We start from the raw sequence: 18,412 nt of genomic DNA, 5'->3' as shown, positions 1-18,412 counted from the left end.
CTGTCCAGTTTGTCCATATCACTCTGAAAGTGCAGGGCCCCAGACTGTAAATGAACTGAACTGTTATGCAGGATAGAGGCTGTTCCATGCCTTGCCTGGTGTTTCCAATGACTGGGAACAGGCAATAGCTTGAAAGTGGTTTGAGAAAGGAATTGCTTCCCACAGTGCACACACATATTTCTTCATCGCACTGTCAAACCTGATCAGTACTCTCCTGTTTTGGAAACAGTACCCAAGGAAAGTTACCCTCTCAAACTGCTATTTGTACCAGACCAGCTTCCCCCTTGAGGCATAAGGCATTCGGGGTGGGGTGAGGAAAGGATTATCCCTCCAAGCTGTGGTGGTGATCTTGATCAGGGTGGGCAGATGCACCCGCACACATGTAGTAATGATGGTTTTAGCATTAGATGTAGTTTGGCCCTAAGCTTGACTCAAATAAAATGCTATTAAATGGCAGAACGTTGTAGGTACATGGGGGGGAAATGTTCAAAATTGTAAAGTGTGTCATTACGAATACATCTGTCGCATTGGCTATGTCAACACATATCTGATGCTCATAAACAAAGGCCCCAATCCAATTTCTCACCATTAATGATGCAACTGCGCTGACAGAGCATGCACTGCATCCAGTGGTGGGGAAGGAAACAAGGCCTGCCAGTGACATGTAAAAATATTTACTCTACTTACCTCTATATAAGCCTCGTAGTGGGCTATGGGTCTTCCAGCAGCACAAGGCCCAGTCAGAATTGGGCCAAAAATAACATCTAGTTTCCACAGACAACTGAATTGAACTGTAGTGTGTGCAGGTGAGGCTGAGGACCATGAGGGCATAAAAGAAGGAAAATGGCACTGAGTGGAAAACAAATGGGTATTGAAGTAATGTGAACGCTGGGAAGAGTGAGAATGTGGCTGTCTCAAATGTGCTACTTTTTGAAGTAAATATTGACATTAGAAAACAGTTGGTGCAACCAGCTCCAATCTTAAAGCATCAAGTATCCCAGTCCAACTTTTCCGGTGTGCCTGTTGAAGTGCATAAGCAGCAAGAGTTGTCTAGAGTGGGAGAGAGGGCCTTAGAAAGGTACTCCATGTTTAGACTAAGTGATTAACTGACTTCAAACAAGGAAATGTGTGTTGTTCTTGGATAATTGCACACCTATTTTGTTTGCAGGTGGGTGCGTGAATTTCTCAATGACGAAAACAAAGGTCTGGATGTGCTGGTGGATTATCTCTCCTTTGCTCAGTGTGCAGTCATGTAAGTGTCTACATATTATTCCAAGTGTCCTGGATCTTCCTGTCTCCTCGCACCATTTCAATTTGTGTAGGATTAGAGTCGGAACACTGTTGGTGCTACATAAAGATAATGATCATTGTAGTTGTAGGAGGTCATCATACTGAACCAATGGTGATTTCTTAGGGCTTGACCCAAGAAACTGGACTTTGTCCAAATTTTCAGGCAAGTAGGACAATCTGGACTTGTTTTCAATGTTTTCTATCCCAGGATCTTTCTCACTCCTGAAATCTTTCTTTGTTTATCACAGGGCTTTTAAAAAAAAAAACACCCTCCTGACAGTACAGTGCTGTAATCACCTGGCTTATGTGGGGGTGTGGGTGGGGAGCAGGGTGAAGAAATTTGCTTGGCAGAACCATAGAACTGGATCTGGTAGAGAATGGGCCCATGATGAAGAGGAAAAGAGATTGCAGTTTATGTTCTCCTAAGCTGTTATTAACACTTCTTAGTGGATTAATTGAATTAATTTCATTCATTCATTAAATGTTTGCACTTAAATAAATTTGCATCTGACAAAAAAAAACCACACACTAGATGCTTTTCTGAGGACATCAAAGGAAGTGTGAGATTATTTGAAATTTAATAAATAGGAGCTTCCGCTTGTGGGAAGTGTCAGGTCTCTTGGTCAACCACACCCAAAGCCTGGAAGGTGCATTTCCCATCTCAGTCTCCTCAAGGTCTATGACTGGAGCTGGTGCCTGAAGTGCAGCAAGCCAAAAAATAAATAAATAAATGCTCTGTGGCCCAGCCTAGTGCAGTTGGTCAAGTTTCTGGTTTTAATACGCAGCCTCAGCCAATTGAGAGGCTACCATCCACTCACAGGGGCTGATACGGCACACACCTGTCCTGCTTTGTGCAGAAAAAGGGCTCTGAGGCCTTGGTACACACAGACCAGACCAGGAGCTTGATCCAGCCTTGGAGTCCCTGAAGGATTAGGGGAAATAACTAATTTAATTTTTTTTAAATCCCCTGTTGACATGCCAGGCACAAAAATAGTTTGGGAAATAAGCCAGAAGGCCCCTCATTCTCATTCCCACCAATCAAAAATTTCCCCCCTCTTGATTAATCTGTTACTGTGACACATCTCCCAGTTTGAATTAATTGAATGAATAGCTGAGATAGAAACATAAAAGGAATAAAAGAGATCAAATCAGGCAGGAGAGATTCAGTGCCTGTGTTTGGGCCTCCTTTGGGTGACAAGTCCTCATTAAAGTAGGGAACATTCTGAAGAGCTTATTTGCTTTGATCCTAGCTTTGTTCTTGCTTCTGTTTGGGCACTTTCAGGCTGAGCTTGGGCAGTATTGCTCATAGTCTTTGGTGCCTTTATAAGGTGGGTATGCACTAGTCAATCCCCACAGGTCCAGCTGGTGACAAAAGACTGAGTGCCTGATTGCATCTCTTCAATCAGGAATGGCGGGACATGGAACAGCCTGCCAATGACACAGTGTTTCCCCCCCTAGCCAAATTCATACAGAAGAGGGCTGGGTGGGATTTGTTGAGCTTTGCCCCAGACGGTTTCTTCCCTGCCCTTTGTACCTGTGCTCCTCACATACATACAGAGGAGCATGGAAATTGCTAGTGAGTGAGTGTCCACTGGAAAATCGATTCCTGTTTTATCACGGAATTACTTGGGCTGCTCCCAGTCCAGAAGGGAGGCGCTTAAACAGTGACTCCATTCAAGATTTGGTGTGCATGACACCAGCTGTTCCCAGGATATATCCCAGGAAACAAGCTGGAGCAAATGTGTCCCAGTGTACTAGCTAATGCACTTGGCTGCCGTCCAGGTTGCATAGATGGATTCTGCAAAGGATTGTGCCTGATGTAAAGCCAGCTTGCGGAACCGTGCACATGGTGTTGTGTCTTGACAGACATCGGATGTAGAGCCGACTGAGGGATTTGCACTAGTGCTGGCACAGCCTTATGAAACACCCCTGTATATCTTGCTCCTGGTTTGTTTGTGCTCAGATCCTGCTTACACAGGGATGGTTTGGAGCGTATGCCAGTGCCTTGTTGTGTGCTGTGCTGCAGCCCTCATGAATCCATAGCTTGGGCGCTCTGCAGCTTTTGCTCTAAAGCTTCTCGGTGTGTGTGGTGTGTGTCCCCTGTCTGCTATCCAGGTTTGATTTTGAGGGTCTGGAAAGTGGCGAGGATGGAGCGCTAGAGAAGCTGAAATCCTGGAGCAGGTCCATAGAGGATCTGCAGCACCCCAGCGCCCTGTCTGCTCCCTACGCCAACAGCCTTGCTCGCTCTGCGCGCCAGTCTGCTCTCCGGTATGTACCTCTGCCCTGCTGTGCCCTCTGATGTGTAGCCTTTTAAGCTGCTGTTGGTTATAATAATAAACCTTCCCTGCTTTCTGCCCTCTAGGGGATGCCGTGTGCTGAATTTTTCTCCCCACTCCCATCCTTCCCCCTTGAAGCTCCTCTGGGGGTAGCTGGCCATGTCTCCTCTCTGCACCAGGCCTTGTCTTTTGCCCTGCTCTGTTTGCCTGTCTTTGCTGGTCTCCTGTTCTCTCTCTTTCTCTGTCCTTGTCACTTAGGTAAGTATTCCTGCACTGGGTGCTGGGATGAATTCTGTGGTGTCTCCTACTGGACCTGAGTTGCATGTGAATATATGTGGGTGTGCAAATGAGAGCACAGATGGTCCATGTCAAGACTGGTGTTCTGGAGGCAAGCAGGCAAGTGGGGATGAGCTGCCCAAGAGCAGCTCAGCCATATTGAGTTGCTCATACTGAGGACCTAGTAGTTTTTACAGGTCCAGAATCGGCAGTTTTTACATGACCAGAAGGGAACCTCTTGTGTCCTTTACATCACCTGATCTCACGACCACACTCCACAGGGCCACACTGGCCGTTTACACTGCATATGTAGAGTGCACAACAGTCCCTTCATCTAACAAGCTTCCATGATGGTACAGTGAACAAGGCCCGATGGGACCCATTTATAGCCTTCCTAGGTTTGGACCCCTGTCTTCCTGAGGTTTGGCCTTACAGTCCATGGGGTTGAACTGTTTACAGTTCTGTTCTTTGAACTGCTCAGTACCTAGGCTCTGTATGTAGACCTGGATTAAAATTCCAACTCAGCCATGGTCTACAATTTAACCAGTGTGGTTCTGCAGAGTGTGGTCCTTCAGGGATCAGGTGATGAGAAATAAGTGATTTTCCCACAATCAGTAATTTAGACTCTATATTACTGACTGTGGGAAAATCACTTATTTCTCAGCCTTTGCTTCCCATCTGTAAAGAAAAGTAACTGTACCATACAGGGCTCTTGCATGAATACTTCCCTCAATTTTCATGACTTTGTTGAAAAGCTGTGTATAAGTATTCATCATCATGTTCTGGGAATGCCTGCTTCTTCTTTATGTCCACAGTCTGGTACGCACTACTTCAATATGGTTAGGTTTATCTGTAGTTTCAGTGGAATGAGTTTGCTTTGAGATTCCTGCCAAGAAACTAAAATGGGAGACATGATAATGCTTTTCAGAGAATTGAAGGCAGTTTGAGAAAAGAATAGCTGTCCATGGTGTGCACACCTTTCCTGCAACTTTTCTAGGCCGAACAGGTGTTGCAGGCTTTGTACCTTTTGAAAATTCTGCAAATGCTAATTGATTGGAAAGGACAAAAGATACGTATCAAAAGAATCTCTTTATGATTACTACTCACTCTATTTACCAAAAATTATGTTCTAAACATACATTTATACTCTTCTTACACACAAATAATCACAAGCAGTTATAAATATATAAAACTAGCCAATATCATACTTCTGATTCAAAGGCACATGTGAAATCAACACTGATCATTGTTTATCTTGCTCTAATCAGTCATGGTTTTTCTTTATCCAGTAGAAAACCTGGATGAGCATGAGCTATAAGTTATACCTGCTGTTCATGAAACTGGCAAGAGGAAACCACTTCTCCCTGAATGTTCCCAATTGCCGTTTACCATTCCTTCCCTTCATGGTCAGTTTTGACATTTTCTGCCAGTTTCCAGGTTTTAACTCTCCACTCAGCATAGCATAGACAAGGGCCCAATCCTATCCAATTTTCCAGTGCCAGTGCTGCTGTGCCAATGGGGTATGCACTGCTTCCTGTGTTGGGGAGACAGACTTGGAGGCCTCCTCAAGGTATGGGAACATTTATTCCCTTACCTTGGGGCTGCATTGTGGCTGTCCCAGTGCTAGAAAGTTGGATTGGGCCCACAGTTGGCTCATACCACATTTTTGGCTATCAGACTCTGTGTTGCCGTTAGTAAATTCCAAACAAGTTTGTGATTTTGCCATAACATGCTCTTATCTAAATGACCAAGTAATGTCACTAAGGGAAAAGGGAAGACTACCTCTTAGAATTAATTCTAGAGAACATACGCAATTAAACTCCAGAGCCTCTTTATCATCACCCCTTTCAGCTCTCTTAAAGCCTGAGATATGTTAAGGCAGGGAAAGATGGGGTTCTAGGGAATTGGGAGACAGGATTCCTAGGTTGTACCTCTGACTTGAGTAAGTGCCCATCCTTTATAATCTTGGCAGGGACATGTTCTCTATGAGCTCCTATACTTGGTCAATATTTCTAAGACGTGATGAACAGGTGTTTTGACTGGAATGGAGAGCTGCGGCACTGCCTGCATGTCCCCATATACCATCTATGTACAAGTGTGCACCTCCCATGGATGAGAGGGGTAGTGCGTAGATGAACAACCAGGCACATCCCTGACCCTTGACTTATGAAGAGTGTGATGTGCAGCCTCCCTGCTCTGCACCATTTCTGTTGAAATGAATGGCAGCATATCCTGGGAACATGCACTACCATCACTGGTTGCAAACAGAAGTGGTGCAGAGCAAGGAGGCTTCAGGCCATGCTCTTTGTAAGTCAAAGGAAGGGAGGGGAAGAGGGTTCCAAATTACTTTTCCCTGAGTACTCAATTCCTTGTAAGCACCAAGAAGGCAGGGAGAAGTGATTTGAAGTCATGGCCCCTTTTTTATTTTCTTCCCCCTTCTTCCCCAGCAGTCCTGCAGGGGGAAGGGGGCTGCCACTGCTGTGATCCTCTTCCACTTGCTCCAAGCAAGTTGGAAGAAAATGAGAGCACCCAGTGGAGCAGCAGGCTGGAGAGGGCAATAGATAGATGAGCCAGGGGCTTGTCTGTTCACTGCTCCTCCAAGGGTGTTGGTCCGCACAACCATTTCAGGTAGCTTCATGGCAAGGCTGGTGCTGGGAATGGAATTAGTGTTCTGAAGAGGCCTTGTGCCCACCTTTGCCTTTCTTGTTGATACGCCTGGGGACCTGGACCTCCTTTCTATATTCAGCCTTGAGTCTGTCTGCCCTTGGCTTTCTGTATTCCATGCATATCTGGTAGTGTTGCAGATTATTCGCAAGTGATGTTTTTTGTTCCTCTTTGGAAACTCCATTTTGTGGAGTCCTGTATTTTACAATATTTCCCCCCCCCAATGAATCTCTCTTCCTCTTCACTTTTCAGTAATTGCTTTGCTTTATTTGCCCTCACTTTCAGCAGCTGGAAATAAAAATACCCTTTGAAGGTAAAAAACACATTGCTGACAGCTAAAACCGACACTAAATTCACCAACCAAAGTGTCATCATGGCTCCTGGAAATTTCTTTAAAAATGGGCAATATCCCCAGAATTAATCTTAGGATGAAAAAAGAGAGGTAGCTGCTAAGTCTTCCTTTTGCCAAAGACAAAGCCACATCTTGGGCAAATCTTCTGACAGAAGCCAGCAGGGTTCTAATTACAACTCTCCCTTCCTGTTCTTCATTCCAGCCGTGACCTCATCATTGGCAAGAGAAATGTTCTGTTTGGGCTTCATGGCTTATTGCTAAATGTCAGGCTCTCTTTTTGCCAGATACACCACCCTTCCCAGCAGGAAAGCCCTGAAAAACTCGCGGCTGGTTAGCCAGAAAGATGATGTCCATGTGTGCATCCTCTGCTTACGGGCCATCATGAATTATCAGGTAATACTCGCTTGACCACAAGGATTGCCTACCTCTACCTAGCTTAGGAATTGCCAGTTGACCACAATGCTAATACTAACAATTCATAAGGAGGGGGAAAAAATGAATTCAGCCCTAGCAGAATAAATTATTTAAATTGTGTTTGTACGAGAATAAATTATTTAAATTGTGTCGTATTTAATGTATAGCCTGATCTCTTCCAAGAACTAGAATAGGTAACAGGCATACATCACAATCCTGTGCACGTCTACTCAGAAATAAACCTCATTGAGTTCAATGGGCCTTCCTTCAACGGATGTGTGTGGAGTAATTGTTCTGGGAATCCATTCCTGAAAAGCAGAGTGCTGTCTGAAACAGCACTATAGGAGACATCAGTGAAAGAAACGTTGTTTGGCAACTATTGTAGCCAATAGGAGAAGTGCATTCTGGCCAATCAACCCAGGATGAAGAGTGCTGTAGCAAAACAGTGCTAGAAAAAATGGCATTAGCGGAGGTGTTACTGTATAGCTGCAGTTTTCAAACTCTCAGGGAGTTTGAAAGCCGCAGTAAGTCTTTGTGGGGGTGGCAGGGAGGCAGCGGGGGCAGGGGGAAGGCAGCGACGCAATCCCCAGGATCACGTTGCTCAGAGGGCTGCAGGGACTAGGGTGCACTCACCAGTCACTGCAGCAGCATCCTTGGGGTGCGGGGAGCCCTGCACGAGCGCCTGCAGGGCTCCCCAGATCAGGGAAAAAGTGAAAGCCGAGCGATTGCACCCCACTCTGCTAAACCGGAAGTGGGGCCCGATCACTTTCACTTTCCCTGACCTGGGGAGCCCTGTTGGCACTTGCGCAGTCCCTGCAACCCTGTCAGAAGAGAAAGTGGAGCGATTGTACCCCACTTACTGTTTAGCGGAGCGGGGTGCGATTGCTGTGCTTTCACCCCCGGAAGGCTGCAGGTAAGTGCACCCAAGCTCCTGGAGCCCCCCTGAGTGGCGCGATCCTTGGGATCGCACTGCTGCCTCTTCCCTGCCTCCTGGCTGCCCCCTCCCCTTCAGGGGAAAGAGGCCAGGGCCCTCAGGCTGGGGCGTCGAGACACCCCAGTCTGAAAACCACTGCTGTATAGGATTGTAGCCTCAAAATGAGTTCCTTTCTTCCTGATTTTCCCTGATATTTTTCTACTGTAATTTATTTCTCCTATTACCTTTTCGGTTTTCTGTGATACTTGAGGTTTCTTTAATAAATAGTTTTATTTTTTTTAAGCCACTTTTAAAGTACTTTTAAAGTACATGGCGCAGTTTTGCCTACCTCTGTGTACCTCTGTGTAATTGCACCATGTAAAGGTACCTGCATAGGCTGTTAAATCAATCAGCCCTGCGGCTTCACTACTTCTGTTTTCTTCCAAAGTTGCTGTGAATGTCTTCCATCTTCTCTGTTTCAGTATGGATTCAATCTGGTTATGTCACATCCCCATGCTGTCAATGAGATTGCTCTCAGCTTAAACAATAAGAACCCCAGGTAAGGAGCCTCTGCATCCTCAGGGATATTTAGATTATGCATCCCAGATGTGTTGGGTGTGTGGGGAGGTTTGCTACAGCAAAGGTATGTTTACATATTGGGACTACAGCCCATTGCAGACATTCTGTATCCGAGGGGAAGAACGTACGACTGGGGGAGGGGGGGATAGTGAGAGCATGCTGGCAGTGCCCTTGGAATTCTTTGTCTCATATGTAGTGTTAGTCTGCAGAAACAAACACTGTGCTTGAGGAAAGATCTTGCACATGGTATTGAATGCTGGGCACTCACCGTTCTCAGTCATGGGCAGGATCTGTCCCCATGAAAGGTGTTTGTCACCACAGACAAACACTGTGGGAGAGGAACTTTGAGAGTGCCCTGGCTTGACAGAATGCCTTCACTACCCTATCCCAACCACATGTTCCTCACCCTGGATATGTGATGCCTGCATAGGGCTTACCGTATGTTTCAGATTTAAACCAGTTTCAAAACTGTTCCACAATTCTTGGGCTCCTAGTCAGGGAATCCTGAAGATTCCAATTCTGTGAAAGAATTCTGAGAAAGAATTCTCGGCATCCTCCTAGAATTGTGATTCGTAGGATTCTTTGAGGAGAAGCCCTGGCTAGAGACAGCAGCTTTTTTTTTTTTTTAAGTCAGAAGTTACTTGCGAGAGGCATTGCTTCCAGTGGTGGTGCGCGCCACACACGCAACTCTCTTGACCCATTGTTGCCTCTTGTCAAACGGATCTTGCAGGTTTTTGTATCATTACAGAAACTTGCAAAACCTGTTTACCAGAGATTAAAATGGGATGAGCGAGCACAGCATTAGCAGAGACCCCTCTTTCAAGTGGCCTTCAGCTTTGAAAAATCTGCGATTTGCCTCCAGCTAGTGAAACTTATTTCAGGCATTTGAATTTGTAGAACAGATGGGCCTTTGGACAGTCTTCTCTTGTTTCCTAGTATTGTTCGACCCAGTTGAAATACCTACATAATGCAGCCAGAAATATTGCCTGGGCCACACAGTTGATGTGAAATGTGCACTTGTGGCTTCCAAGTCTTTCTTTGCAACATTTCTGGTTTACATTTGATGTTGGCTTATTCTCTAACATTTGGCTCTGAATGATGAATACATATTTGCAGAGGGGAGAACAAGCAAATGAGTGAGCCATCTCCCTGGGATCTTGTGGTATTCTCTGCAAAAGATCATTTATAATGCAAACTGCAAAATATAATCTCTCTAGCACCCAAAAAAATTTTTTGGGCATAATGTCATACCATGTTACCTTGATATTTCCTAAGCTCAGTCTCAAAATATGCTGTTTTCAGCATTTAGACACTCAGGACGCATTAGCAAGTATAAAAATTGCCCTTCTGGTTCAGACAAAGGTCCTTCTAGTTTAGTATTCTGTTTACAATAGCAGAAAGCGAGTACCATTGGTAGATTACCTTTCCCTCTTGTTCGGCCTCCGCACCTGGTATTCACTATTTAGAGGTGTACAGACTCTGTATATGGAGGTTATTATTCTTAAGAATATTCATATACCATTTTTCAACAAAAAAGTTTGCAGAGTGGTTTACATAGCTTAAATAAGTAAATGGCCCCTGTTCTGAAAAGGCCCACAATCTGAATGACTCCATTTAGCTGTCATTGCTAATAGACTCTTCCTCCCATAAATTTGTCAAATCCCTTTTTAAAAACAGGCTAACAGTCCAGTCCTATCCAATTTTCCAGTACCAGTGCTGCTATGCCTATGGGGGAAGCACTGCTTACTGTGTTGGGGGTGCAGTCACAGCGGCCTCCTTAAGGTTTGGGAACATTTGTTCCCTTACCCCAGGGCTGCATTGCAGTTGCATTGGTGCTGGAAAGTTGGATAGGTTTCGGCTGCCAGTTAGTAGTCATCACTGCACCTTGTGATAGTGAATTCCTTTAGTGAATTATGCATTCTGTGAGGAAATACTCTTCCGTACAGTGAAAGTATAACATCTAATTTCTGATATTTATTTATTTATTACCAGACAGATTTTGGCACACATTTTTGTAAGCGCACCTACAAAAGGCTCACTTGATTATAGTACAGTAAGTCCCATTGATTATAGTGGAATTTACTTCATGGTAAGAGTGTATAGGACTGCACTGGGAAACCTGGAGATTAAGCCCCAGGATAGAGTTGCATTTCATTATATACTAGTAACCTTGCTTGAGAAAATACATGTCCTGTCTTCTAAATAGGCCTAGTTGAAGGATGTTCTCTCTGTATATCTATAGAAGGAACTTGATCACATCAATGTAATTGCACAAAGTGGCTGGAGGACATGTGCCATGGAGCTTAGCGTCCTGTTGCCTCCGCCTTAATAGACTCCCCCCTCCCAACTTTTTTCCTTTAGCTACGTTGGGGAAGATTCATAGTTCGTGCTTTGAATGAATAAGGTCCCTAGCTCAGTCTCTTTCATCTCCGTTTATATTGTAGCTGAGCTGGAAATGACTCCTGCCTGAGAGACCTTGCAGAGTCACTGCTAGTTAAACAGACCAATGTTCAGACAGTGTAAGGAGGTGCCACAGCAGGGGCCAATCACCTGTACTGAGTGGCGAGGAGCCTCCAGTACCATAGAGAACAGTTGGAAAGACAAGCAAAACACACAACCCTTGCTTCCTGTTCCCATTTGAAAGCTGCCATTCAAGTGGTAGAACCATTACACATATAAGGGGAGTCACTCTAGCCTTGCACTTGTAGAGGGGAAAATCACATTTACTTCGTATTTGTCACCATGCTAATGACTGAGTTCAGCTGGAGACAGGAAGAACCAATCAAACTGCATTGGCAAAGTGGATAAGAGACCTACCAGCTGGGATGGCAAAATGGAATCTGCAGTAGTCTGTCAGATGCAAGGTCCAGATCCAGCAACAGCAGCATGCCTCTGAATACCAGTTACAGGGGAGTAGTGGTTGAAGAAAATAAGCCTTTCTCTCCAGCTTGTGGGCTTCCTAGAGACAATTGGTGGGAAATGGAATGCTGGACTAGATGGACTGTGGCCTGATCCAGCTGGGTTTTCTTATGTCCTTATCTTCTTAAAGCCCTTGATTCAAACTTACAAATTCCCTGACAAAAAGACCTCTCCCTTGTAGTAACTACATCTCTCTGCTTTTCTCAGCAGCTCTGTCATGGGAGTAATATTGCATTTTCTAGTTCATGCTGATGCACAATTGCATTGCTGTTTCTTTCCTTCCCTGTACAGGACAAAAGCCCTGGTGCTAGAACTGCTAGCTGCTGTTTGCTTGGTGCGTGGTGGCCACGAAATAATTTTGGCTGCCTTTGAGAACTTCAAGGAGGTGAGTACTACCCTTCCACCCCATACTCTGTTTATTAGCCTAGATATCAAATTTTGAAGAGGAAGGGAAGGTGAAGAACATGGTCCAAGGATATGGTCTGAGGGCACATGATGTAGTCACCTTGCTGAAGCTAAGCAAGCTGGAGTCTGTGCCTAAATGAGAAACTGTCTGGAAACCGCATGGGCTTGAGTTCCACCAGGAAAGGAAGACAGGGTTTAAATGTAAAACAGGTGCCCCCTCTTTTTGGCAATTCACATTTTGACAATCTGCTCTTCAACACTTTTCAGTTATAACCAGAACACCTATATTTGACGTGTTGTACATTCTTTTCAACCTATTTTGCTCAATTGACTTGGCACTATCTTTTCATCCATTCGCACTTTTATATAGTGTGTTATTTTTTCCCCATATTTGCAAGTGATATTTATGTTTTTAAGCAGCCATTTGCAAACTAAAAAAAAGACTGGGCTCTAGTTTTCAAGATTTCTGGTTTTCAACAGTGCTCTGCTCCCTAAGCTGTTGAATAAGCGGGGGATGCCTGTAAGTAGACAAGAATAGGGGTAGGACATATGCATGCAAGCACATGAAAATTACATATAAAGGTATATGCACAGAGATGGAACTAGACCAGTGGTTCCCAAACTTTTTAGCATCAGGACCTGCCTAAAAAAAAATGTCACTGTTCCAGCCACTCAAGCCTCTTGTGGCTATAATGGAGATAGGGCAGCAGTGCTCCCCTCCAAGTAGCAGGTTATTTAAACCTTGATGCACATAGAGCCCAATCATATTCATGTCTACTCAGAAGTAAGTCCCATTGTAGTCAATGGGGCTTACTCCCAGGAAAGTGTGGATAAGATTGTAGCCTTAATCTGTCCTGTCAGTTTCTCGAACCACCAAAAATTGGGTCATGGCCCACTGGTGGGTCACAGTTTGGGAACTGCTGAACTAGACTCTAATTCTCACTCTCCCAAAGCATTGTTTCTAAATGAGTGCTCCTGAGAGCCTTTGGGGTTCCCTAAGATCAGTGTTAGGAGTGGAATCACTCCCGAGATCAAAAAGTTTGAGAAACCCTGAACTAGGGGATTGAGTCCAAAGAAAGCAAATCCTGATTTAAGTACCACTGAAATAGGAGGAGGTGAGTTATTCATATCTAAGTTTAGTCTCATTAATGTCAATGAGACTTGCAACACAATCCTTTGCATGTCTACTTAGAAGTAAGTCTCACTGAATTCAGTAACAAGTCTTAAGCAAATAATGAATTCAATGGTACTTACTCCCAGGCAAGTGTGTATAGGATTTCAGCCTTAGTTGGGATTTACATCCTTTGGATAAAACTCAGGGTGTTTAAATGGAGGGAGAGCAGTAGTGAAAGAGTTAAGTGTCACGGATAGAGCAGCAGTGGCCAAAGTTTTTGTGCAACAAGTCAAATCCAATGTATGAGTTAATTCTGCTCTTGTGCAACTCCCAGTATATATGCAGCACATCCTTGGGCTTTGGTGTAGTTTTGTCTGTAGTCTACTAAGTGAGGGACCTAGTACGTGCACAGCCCAGTAGAGAATGACAGGAGTATAAGCTTACTAGTGGACCTGCTCCTGTCCAGGCATGCAACAATCTCCTGCTGTTCATGGCCTAGAATTACATAGTGGGCTCAGCAGCTGAAAGCTGCTATGCTCAAGTGTACTTTGGGCTGTTTGCAACTACAAATGCACATGTTCATAACCCTGTAGATCTTTAGGCTACAACTTCATGTGTCCCAAGCGCTTTAAAAGCACAGTGCTATCTATGTGGGGCAACTGAAGATAAACTGCTTGTTTCTCCTTCATGGGCTTCCTATGGCAATCTTTTCCTCTGCGAGTATGAGGCAGAAATGAATTATGGAATGTGCTCAAGAAGAAGGGCTGAATAGCTATGTGGAGGAGCATTTATGGGAGATGTCATCGTGTGGTTGGTCTGCGGAACTCCTTGCCACAGGATGTGGTGACCGCATCTGGCCTAGATGCCTTTAAAAGGGGATTGGACAAGTTTCTGGAGGAAAAATCCATTACTGGTTACAAGCCATGATGTGTATGTGCAACCTCCTGATTTTACAAATGGGCTATGTCAGATCCAAGGGAGGGCACCAGGATGAGGTCTCTTGTTATCTGGTGTGCTGCTGTGAGATACAGGAAGCTGGACTAGATGGGCCTATGGCCTGATCCAGTGGGGCTGTTTTTATGTTCTTGTGCCCTTGGGAACAAGCTGTATGTGGCTGGTTATTGGTACTAAAGAGCTCCTGTGATCCTGGCATGCTCTCTACTTCTCAGGTTTGCAAAGAACAACACCGCTTCGAGAAGCTGATGGAGTACTTCCGCAATGAGGACAGCAATATTGACTTTATGGTAAGGAGCAAAGCCAGTCATCCACTTTTTGTAAAAGCATGAGCCTGCATTTTCCAGAGGCTTTGTTTATGTTAGAAGCTCCCACGGGCCTGATGGTGGGAGGAAGGATTGTGGTACATATTATACCTCTTAAATCAAGAGTGGTATGTACACCATGTGGGACGATTTAGAACTGTGGCTGTCCCTGACCTTGCTGGGGACAGTGGACTCCATGATCACAGTCACAATCACACCCACCTGCAGTGCATTCTGTGCAAGTCCACTGAGCCTTGGTACAGTGTAAAATGTACCAATGTGAAATGTATTGGGAGTTTATGCTGAAGAGTCCCTTTATTAAAAAGAAAGAAATTTGTGACAGGACAAGCTGGTTGTGTGCAAATAGGTATCTGACAGGCACACAATACTGATTATTGCAGAAGCATCTTAGTGTTGAGGGAGATTATCACTGTTCTCTGATGGCTGGAGAGGGTCTGATCTCCCCAAAGTGCATTGTGGAAGAGATACCAAAAAAAGTTTGCCTGGTCTCACCTTCAGAGCGTTCTGCCTTCCTTCTGAGCCTTGTAGCCTACCTCTTTGTTCCTTTATCCTCCCAAGACATAGAAAGAAGATGGGTTTTTGACACTTGATAGACATCTTTCCAATTGTGGAGTCCTAGCATATAGGCTTTATAAAAATCTTCAGTGGAAAAGGCATAAAAAGCTGCAGGGCAATGTCAGGTTGAGACCATGCACCAGAATCCCAACAAGTACCTCTCTGTCTTTTGCAGGTAGCCTGTATGCAGTTCATCAACATTGTGGTGCATTCCGTGGAGGACATGAATTTCCGAGTGCACCTGCAATATGAGTTCACCAAGTTGGGTCTGGAAGAATTCTTGCAGGTAAAGCCTCACCCCACCCTTCCACATGCATAAATGTTTTCTTTTCTGGAACACAGTTTTCCTCTAGACTTGCACTGAAGTGATTGAAAAGCCTTAGAGCCTAATCTTATTCTTTTACCTCCCCACCATCGCAGCAATGCCAAACTGGCAAATACTGCATCGGGGGGGGGGGGGCGCCAGGAGGCTTCAAACGAAAAAGGGGATTGTAAGATCCCCTTACCTCCACGTAAGCATCCCAGCCCACAGTGGGTCTCCTTGGAACTGCACTGGCAAGTTTGCCAGAGCAAGTCTGAGGAGAGAAACAGGGCAGGAATGCTGCTGCCAGAAGGGATAAAATCCATTGTGGGCTGCCCTCAACAGATCCTCTCCCTCCTTCGGTATCCCCACCCCATTACTCCTCCCTTCCCGCCCAGTTCTGCCCCCTCCCTACCTTAGTTCCCCCCTCCGGCCTCCCCGATCTTTCTACGTCCTCCAGCGAGTGGGGATTCCCTCACTGGCAGAGGTGGGATGGCACAGCTCTTCCTGCCAGTGGTCCCAACAGCGAGCTGACTCACACGCTGTCGGAACGCCTTTTACGACAGGCAGTGGCTGCCTTATGGCAGTCAATGCTGTCATAGGAGCCTCACTGCCATCAAGGCGGCAAGGTGAAGATTGGGCTCTTATTGACTAAAACAGAGCTTTCCAAACCCTGGCCCACAGGCCAGATCCAGGGTTTGGAAAAATCCCCCTCCCTTGAGCAGCACATACTGTTCTGCGTCCCTGTGCCCACATCAGCTTGAATTAAAAGCAGCGCCGTAAAGCAGCACCGTAACGCAGAACAGTAAGCACCACTCATGGGCAGGGGAGGGATTTTTCATGACGCAGTGGTTTCCATTTGGGGGACCTCTGGACTTAAAACACAGTGTGGACCCTGAATTACCAATGTGATCCTCACACAAGCTCAATAACTAAGCACAGGTGCTCCACCTTTTAGCAAACCTGTATGTCTGTCTAAGGTAACCAGTGGCCAGGCAGAGAATGTGAGGCAGTGGGTGAGTGGGGAAGGGAAAGTACACATAATTCACTGTGGTTGGAGAGTAGCCTTTATTTAGAAGGCCTTTTGGAGCCACATGAAAATAAAGTCGTTGTGGAGTTGCAGCAAAAACCACAAATAATCTTGTGATATCTTAAAGCAGCGATTTGTGGCAGTGGTGTGCTGCAAATGGTCTACAGGTGTGCCACAAGAATTTGGGGGGCGTCATTTATTATTACGGCCGTTGGGGGATGTTAGCCCCCACCAGCAGCATGGTGTGCCTTGTCAATGATCAAAAAGCTGATGTTGTGCTTGACAATTTTAGCACCTTGTCAGTGTGCCCTGAGATGGAAAAGGGTGAAAATCGCTGCCTTAAAGACTAAAACATATCTTGTAGCTTAAGTGTTCATGGGTCATAGATAATTTCATTAAATGAAGACAGAAACTAGCAACATAGGGCATTTGTCTGGTGTGTCTTTTTACTTGGTTCCTGAAAAATTTGCCTCATTTTCAAGAAACTGCTCTCTTCCTCTACTAACAAAATTTCCCCTTGCTGAGGAAAATTTCCCTCAGTCTACAAACACTGCTCAGCTTGAGACAGATAACAGTTTGGGTTTTTTGGCAGTCAAGGATGGTTTGAAAGATGGGTCACTGCTTGTGAGGAGAACACCTGTTCCAGCCTTGCCTCTGGTAAACAGGTTTTTCAAGTTTCTGTGTTGTTTCAAAAACCCACAAAGCATATTTAACAAGAAGTGATGCAGGGATAAGAGAAGTGTGTACTCCATGAGACACAGTCACCCTTTCAAACCACTTTTAACTCTCCTTAAAACTGTTGTCCATTTCCAACCTTCATTAGATTTACCAAGACACAGTTTTATGTCTATTATGTCTGCCGGATGGCAGCAAACATGCTTTCAGTTTCATTGAAGAGAACTGTTATTAGCCAGCATCTCCTAGCCTAGGAGTGTGATCTACCAACAACTTGCTCTGAAGCTAACCAGTTCACAGAAAATTATTGGTGAAACTGGAGGTAAAAATTTTTCCCTGCTTCATTGAAATGTGAAATGCCAAAAGATCACAATGCTCTAGCAATGGAAACAAAACTGGAAAAAAAATTGAGTTATCAAAACTGGTTGGGTTCAGGTTGAAATAGATAGCAACAGTTAACTTTTCATAAAGCCAGCATAATATCAGCTAGAAATGAAGGTAGGCGTTCTAGACTACAGTGTAGGTTTGGGTAATAAGTGTAATCGTACCTGTGGTTATTCAAGAAGTGGGTGTGATGGAACACAAGTTTTCAGAGCTGAATTTTGTGTCAAATCCTGGTTTGATGTTAGTTTTTAGGCTGAGTTTCAGCCAAAAACCAAAGATAATTCACAAGTCCAGATCTGGAGATGAGGTCTTGTTCTCTAAACTAAGATCATTGCAGATTATGATAAGGGGAAATAAGCGCTACAGGAATATGGCAGCAGAATGAAAAAGTCTGGAAGGTGGAAGCCCAAAACAGTGATCCAAGATAAAGAGATGAGAACACCCTTACAAGGAGCCTGTTATCTTGGAGTTGTTGGCAAGGAATTCTTACATGTTCTTGCCAGTTCAAGATTTCCCAAAGGGCATATCTACACTACTGACTTAAGTTGGAAAAATTAATAGTCAAGTTCAAGTCCCAAACCTTTATTGGCATACAAAAAATTAACAGTCATTCTCTCTTTCCAGAGAAACCTGGGAATTGTAGTTCTGCAAAAGAGACCTAGAAATTCCTAACAGAATACATAGCATCCTACAGTTCCCAGTCCTACAGTTCCCAAAGTTCTGTGAGGGAGAGAAGCCATAAAAGTACAGTAGAACCTCTTTAAGTTGACCACCCAAGGGACTGGAGGAATTGGTCAACATAGAGAGGTGGTCAACATACGAAAAAAGGCATTTAAATATTATCATGTTTAGCTCCCAGGACAACAAATGCAAGGCCAAGTTATTATTTAGATTGGATTTTTAAAAAGTTGTATTGCAAATATCAGTGAGAATTGATCCTCTTGTGATGCTTACTAGTTATATCATCTATATCTATATCAAGAGA

General features: G+C 44.6%; 1 protein-coding gene across 5 annotated transcripts in view; it reads left to right on the top strand.

The window, feature by feature from the left end:
* The window catches only part of FMNL3 (formin like 3), a 106,230-nt gene that overhangs the window by 55,272 nt on the left and 32,546 nt on the right, over window positions 1–18,412 (top strand). For 4 of the 5 annotated variants that reach the window (XM_066615727.1, XM_066615728.1, XM_066615726.1 and 1 more), the window contains exons 5-11: window positions 1,169–1,252; window positions 3,406–3,558; window positions 7,143–7,251; window positions 8,668–8,744; window positions 11,975–12,068; window positions 14,372–14,446; window positions 15,213–15,323. In XM_066615727.1, the coding sequence (XP_066471824.1) occupies window positions 1,169–1,252; window positions 3,406–3,558; window positions 7,143–7,251; window positions 8,668–8,744; window positions 11,975–12,068; window positions 14,372–14,446; window positions 15,213–15,323 (703 nt within the window). The remainder of the gene's footprint in view (window positions 1–1,168; window positions 1,253–3,405; window positions 3,559–7,142; window positions 7,252–8,667; window positions 8,745–11,974; window positions 12,069–14,371; window positions 14,447–15,212; window positions 15,324–18,412) is intronic. The other variant, XM_066615729.1, reaches the window with a different exon arrangement.

The sequence above is a fragment of the Tiliqua scincoides genome, chromosome 2 (assembly GCF_035046505.1).
Source record: "Tiliqua scincoides isolate rTilSci1 chromosome 2, rTilSci1.hap2, whole genome shotgun sequence".
Lineage (NCBI taxonomy): Eukaryota > Metazoa > Chordata > Lepidosauria > Squamata > Scincidae > Tiliqua > Tiliqua scincoides.
Note: the sequence above shows the minus strand (reverse complement) of the source record. Positions and strands in the feature narration are given on the sequence as shown.